This window comes from Vigna unguiculata, chromosome 3 (genome assembly GCF_004118075.2).
Source record: "Vigna unguiculata cultivar IT97K-499-35 chromosome 3, ASM411807v1, whole genome shotgun sequence".
In the NCBI taxonomy this organism is placed as follows: Eukaryota; Viridiplantae; Streptophyta; class Magnoliopsida; order Fabales; family Fabaceae; genus Vigna; species Vigna unguiculata.
Genome location: NC_040281.1, coordinates 60,301,411 through 60,308,255, shown reverse-complemented (window position 1 = coordinate 60,308,255; position 6,845 = coordinate 60,301,411). Strand labels below are relative to the sequence as shown.

Below are 6,845 nucleotides of genomic sequence, written 5' to 3'. Positions count from 1 at the left end.
TGTCTGTTTCCTTCCTCATATTAATGCTGACCCAAATCTGAAGAACCTGTCTCTTTGTTTTCTGTTTTTCTTTTTTTATCATGCAGAAAAACATGAAATGTGTTTGAAAGAATGAAAAAGTTAATTATTATAAAATTTAAGGAAGAAACTTTGTGCTTGTTCTTTTTATCGAAGCTGCATTGCTACGAAGAAAAACATGAAATGCACAAGTGAGATGAAACAAGAACACTGTTATGTAATCTAATTTACGTATATGACGTAAATATAATCTATCATGTTATGCTTATATGTTATCTGATATAAAAATAGTTATAAAATAAATACTTCAAATAAAATAATAAAATGATTATTATTATGTTATAATAATATTGTTATTAACTATTTAAGTTAATTATAATGTGACATTTAATAAAAATTTATAACAATCCTAATTAGCATAATTATACTACAAAATATATTGTTACATATTTAACAATAAATATGAATAAATATATAAGTACATAAGATAAGATGTATTTATATTCTTTTATTAAAAAATTAAAACTAAACTTTTAAAATATAATTAAGAATTCATTAACCAAAAGGAGCTACAACAACTATTCTATTTAAAAAGACAAATAGTTTCACTGAATATCTCTCTAATATGCATTATTTTTAGACAAACAAAAAATAGTAAGCTAGTATAAGTATAATTAGTCATGTCTAAACAACACATATCTTAGAGTTATCAGAATAGAAGTGATAAGGTGATTCAGTGGCTAAAAGGAAAAGAAAGGATGGGAAGATTGTGGGTTCAATCCCTCTTACTAAAAATTTGGAGAAATAAGGTTGGTTTGGTAGAGTTTAGAAAGAAGTATAGGAGAGGTTGTGGGTTTAATTCCGCTTGTGAAATAAAAACTACGTAACCTGTGTGTGTATGGTGATTATTTTTCCCATTCATACAAAACTATATTTATTTATTTTAACATTTTATTTAATTTTTCAATTTTTCAAAATTCGTATTATTTAAATTTAATTATTTTTGTAACATCAAATTACAAAATTATTCTATTTTTTCACCAAAGGTATTTTGGTAACTTTGAAATTCTATCTATTTTCACAACTTTTTTATCTATCATATCAATTAAGTCTCTCACTAACTTTTACAAACTTTATCTCCAAATCCATCAACTTCACCCTCTAATCTACTAAAAAAACACACATTTCTATCTCCTCAAATCCATACAAATTAATCTTCACACTCTCTCCCAAATTCATCTTGGCAAAGGAAAACAACCTTAGAGATTTTCAGAAGACATGTGTACTCATATTATGCACCTATCATACTATCTCACACTCCCATGGAGTCTACTTTCGTAGAACAATAAATTATGACCAATGTTCTCCAAAAGTATGATAATCTAAATTTCTTATGCATGCATGTTTCGATTCTTATATTGAAACACCAAATTGTAGGAACCTTTGTCAAGTTTTACAAGTGACAACTAGATACTTTTCTCTGTATAAATTGGATACTGTTTAGGATAATTTTAATATGGTACTTTTTTATTGGAAGTCACTTGTACCATTAACATCCACAAGATTCATAAATTAAAATTTTTTTGTGTAAACAAAATGTAAATATTTTATCTTAATTTGTATTTTAAAATCCATTATATTAAATGTAATGACTAAATAATATTTCTTTTCTTAAAATAATATTTAATATCTATGTAATTTACAAATCAATAAGCAATAAATAATACAATAACTTACTTAGCACATAGTGACGATAAAAAATTCTTTCTTGTAGACTAACGTTGTGTTCCTTTAAGCTTATTTTGCAGGATGAATGAATTTGGTAAAATGGATTTGCGAGATGAATGATGTTCATATTAACTTATTTGAGTGAGTGTGTGAAGACAAAATTGTGAGATACTTTCAACTCCTCATCTTGTTAAAGTTGTGAAAATTTTTAAAGATGAACTGCGAGCTTACCATTATGTCCCTGTAAGAGTCATGTGCGGGTGAAATGTGTTAAAGGGTGTGTTGTCTTGTGTTGTGTGAGTTAGTGCATATCGATTAATGAACTGTATTTGGTGTGAGGTGAATTTGTGAGGATCTATTAGTGAATTGATCCATGTATGTGTATGGTTTGTTTTTATATATATATATATATATATATATATATATATATATATATATAATAAATAATAATAATAACGAATAATTATAATAATATATTAATTTTAATTATAAGGGTAAAATAATAATCTTATATTTTTAATTTATTAAACTTTTTTTATTTGTCATATCCGTCAAATTACTCACAATCGAAATCTTCATACCAAAATCTATTAATTTTTATCCTCAAATCATCCACTCATATCCATTCAAATTCATCTTTTCACTCGTTCCAAAATTCATATATTCAAGAAGTACACCTTAAAACTTAAAAAAAAAAAACAAAACTATAATAAACACAATAAAGGAAAAACCAAAATGAAAATTACATATTTTATAAAATATATTACAAAATACCAAAATCAATTAAGAAAAATGTCCAATGAAAATGTAGAGACCCACAATTTTAATCCAGGTGAGTGATACACATTTCAACATTTCTTAATATTTAATTATAATTTACTTTTAACATAAGTGTTATAGTCATTTTACACATCGTATTTAAAATCTATAACAATATATAAAAATATATATTTTTTATGTCTACATTTCAATATTTCTATTTTATCATTAATTATTATATTTAAAATTAATTTCTATTTTAAAATCTCTTTTATTTTTAACTATTATGTTCACATTTTTTTTACATATTTTATTTTTTAAATTTTACATTTAATTATATATTTTTTATTCGTCTAAACTCAGATTTGTATGAAAATAAATGAAATGCGAATATACAAAAGAAGATCGCTACGAATGAGAGTCATGGAGATTTTAACTGCGTATTTTGAACTTGACTAAAATAAAATATAAATACCCTAAGTTTCACTTCAGCGCAAGAAATGTATGGAACCCAGTACAAGTGTTGAAGGGCTTGGAAAATTGGAAGGCAGAAGATAGAAGAAGGGTATCACGGAACACAGAACACAACACAGCAGAACACAGCAAAGTGTGTCTCTTTGGGGTTGAAAGGGGAAGCTAGAATGCCCATCAGATGGTACGAGCGAAACAAATCCCATAATTGTTTGCTAATTTTTGTTTTTGCAAAAGTGATTTATGGGTTTTGTTTTCTTAGTATTTTGCATTGGCAACCCAGCCAAGGAACCATGGTGAACAGCCAAATCCTTAATGAAATTTCGCAGTGCGTTGAAACCCTTAACGGCGTCAAAGAAGGAAGATGCAAAGCCTCCCTCACATTCTACAGACCTAATTTACGAGGTTACCTCTTTGCATTCTGCCACCCTTTCTTGTTTTTGTTTCGACACAACAATCTTATTCCAGACACTGTGGGACATTAACATTATACATGTATTTAAATGTCAATTCGAATCTTGATCGTTACGAAACAGAATAATCCTTTCAGTTAGACCCAACTTCATTTTCGTTCATTTTTGGGGTTTTACTTTTCTCTGAAATCCTTTCTTTCCTTCTGATTTTCGCAGACCCGTCCACGGCCATTGATTTCCCTAGAGATTTTCTGGGGATTTCGATGCTAGAGCAGCCCAACAAATACTACTTCATCATTCGCGGCCAGAAGATTGTTCTGGAGGCCGATTATTCTATCTTGACTATAATGGAGAAACTCCAGTCCTACAAGTCCAAAGTGGCCCTTCATTTCGAGGTCCGTTTTGTTTTGTCAGTGCCATGGCTTTTGTTGTTTTTGTTTTTGCTCTCTTAGTATGTGTTGGTGGTGCAGGGAGCGCTGTATAAATTGGGCGACTTTCAGGTTAGAGTGATTAAAGTTGTTCCCAATCAAGCAGAAAGTCTCAGAGGAATTATGATTGAGGTGATTACCTCTGGAAATCGTAGTTAGTGATAATACATGTTTGTTGCATGTTCTTGATGTCGTTATGATATGCTGAACCAAGGTTATCAACAGTTGATATTGGAAAATGGAGGAAAACCAAAATTTTGATATACATGTAGAGGATAGAGTTGCAGGCAAGTAGCGAAAGTTACATAATAAACAAATTATTAGTGGATAAAAAGTTGAGTTTAATGCAGATAAAAAATAGCATAACATTAACTCAAATGTTTAGTTCTGCATTTCAAAATACTGATGGAACCACTAAAATGAGAGGGGGAGTGGGGCATTGTGACTGAGGGGGAAGAGGTCACTTGTACCACCCCTTGGTCACGAACTGTTATGTCTGTTGCGGCTGCACGAAATTGAGGGATAGCTTATCATGTCTTTTATGTTAAGAGACTGACTACATTCTCCTGCGTGATTTGAGAATTGGCTGCATGAATAGTCTAGCACTCATATGTAACTAAACTTATGATTGTATTGATGAAAACAAATGAGATCAAATAAAACGGAATGGATCATAATGAAATAAACCTCGTTTTCATTGTCTGTTTTGATATGTTATGGTGAGTGGAACAATTCCCATTCCTTCCCAAATTGGGAGGGAAATCAAACTAAACAATGGAATAGGTTCCATTACTGTTCATTATATTCCATTCACGTTTTACCAATCCAAACTATGGAATATGATACCTGTATATTTCGTTTCCCTCTATTCCACCCTCTTCCATTAATCAAACATATTAAGGAGTTTAGTTTCTTTGGACGGAGAGGAAATGAGGATAGATTTTTAAGTTCTAATGCATATTCTTTTATTTGATTTTTTTTTAAATGATAGATTAACATAACTTTAGTGATTTAATCTTTTATCTATTTTTATAAATAGTCTATAACTTTTTAAAAAAATTGTCCCCTTTTCTTTTTTGAGTGAAGTCTATACTCCTTTATGTAAAATCAAAGGAGTTGAGTAATAAATCTTTGGACTGTGTTGGTTTATTCACTTGGTTATTCACTTGGTTATTCACCTCATATATCATGAGAATTGTGTGTTATTGACAATCTTCATCATATTTGTTGTAAGATTATCGTTATTATTGGAATGAAATTCATGTCTGGGATTTCAATGGAGTGATGCATCTTGACATTTTTTGACATTTTCGATTGGAGGTGATGTGCATGATGCTGGTGCACACTGTGAATCCATCTGGTATGCGTGATGATCTGTTAGGATGGCTACAATAAACAAGTAAATTTGTAACTAACAGAATGTAAATGAATAAAGAAGAGACCCAATACTGTCCCACTGTAATGTAGTTATTTTTACTTTGTGCCTTCTAGTTGAAAATGCATTACTGATAAATTTAACTTGCTCTTAGACCCAATGAAAATTTAATTATTATATATGAATTCAAAAGTTTAACATTATTCAAACATATGAATACTAAATTTTTATTCAAAACAATTTAGCTGTGTTATGACTTGCATTTGATCTGGCTAGTCTTAAAGATCTCTTTCCTTACAAAATTGATATTTTTACTCTCTCTACCCCTTTAGATCTGATGTGAAAACAGGCGAGACGTTTTAATTTCAGTTTAGAGAAGAATATTGATGTCATACTTAAAAAAAATTAGAATATGAGTGATAAGTTATGGAGTTGATCATCATAGATTACCTTGATAAAATAAAATTTGAGTTCTTACAACTCAAAATTCCAAAAAGGTTTTCACAAAGAAAAATCTTATTTTCTGTCAAAATTCATTTATCTCTATCGTATTACAAGTGCATCTTTTTTATAGGATGAATTAGCAATACTTTCTTAATTCCACATTAATTTTCAATAAGTAATATTTGATATCCATTGGTAATTAACTCCCACTAATACAACCTTTAATTCTCATTATATGGATCATTGTTTTTCATATTTAATTAAAAAGATAAAAATTACAAAGAAAAATTAAAATATCTTTGACATCTTCATGATCATATCAAGAACATATATTATCTTTTGTGTAGAGGAGGTTTGATGGATCTTCCTTAGTTCTGCTTTCCTTCTGAATAAATATTCAATGTTAATTTTTGTGCAGATTGAGTATCTCCCTATTTCGTCAGTTGAAAAATCCAAGCACATTATGGAAGATTTCATTGATTTGTGGAAAGAAGTAGTGTCTAAAAAGTCATTAGCGGGTCAGTTCGTGCATACAGAACCAAATTATGCAGAATATGGACTTTCTGACAATTATACTTGTCAGCATACTGCTGTTCAGTATGCTGCTGCGTTGGCCCAACTAATTCAATCTTCACAGCTACGAAACTAGAACCTTGTAAGGCTTTCCTTTCTCGTTTATTACATGAAAGTTGAAAGATCACTCCTTTTTGTGAGAGGGAATTTCAGATTCATATAAGGTGTGGAGTGGGAGACTGTGTTGATACTCCTTTCGTGTATTATAGTCATCTAACGCAACGTATACATTGCGCTTCTCTAGGTACCAAGAATCAGAATGTGAAATTTAATTGACAAAATCCTTTTTTTTTTTTTTTCTATTTGTTTCCATAGTTATCTGCAGAACAGATAATTTCAATTGGGTGTTGATTGGAAGAAATATTTCTTAAAGTACTAGATCCTGCCCCCAGCATATTTCAGATTCTGTTTTGTCCATGAATTATTTTTTTGATTTGGTTCGTGTGACAGTGGTAACATAGGTCAGCTAAGGAGCGGTCGATTCTGGTACGTGTCAGTTATTAACTTTCAGTGAAACTCTTATCATGCATTAGTGTTTTCCAGAGGATGTCTTCCATTTAGTCATGACATGTTATGTAGTTAAATTAACATATAATAGTATTTTTGTGATACATTAAAAAAACATTTAGTCATATT

General features: G+C 29.8%; 1 protein-coding gene across 1 annotated transcript; it reads left to right on the top strand.

Moving 5' to 3' along the window:
* The first annotated feature begins 2,916 nt into the window (after positions 1–2,916).
* LOC114176000 (mediator of RNA polymerase II transcription subunit 20a) lies at positions 2,917–6,610 on the top strand. Its single transcript, XM_028060876.1, has 5 exons — positions 2,917–3,160; positions 3,239–3,381; positions 3,606–3,784; positions 3,860–3,949; positions 6,055–6,610. The coding sequence occupies exons 1-5, from the start codon at positions 3,147–3,149 to the stop codon at positions 6,283–6,285; spliced, it is 657 nt and encodes a 218-aa protein (XP_027916677.1). The 5' UTR covers positions 2,917–3,146; the 3' UTR covers positions 6,286–6,610.
* The last annotated feature ends 235 nt before the right edge of the window (positions 6,611–6,845 follow it).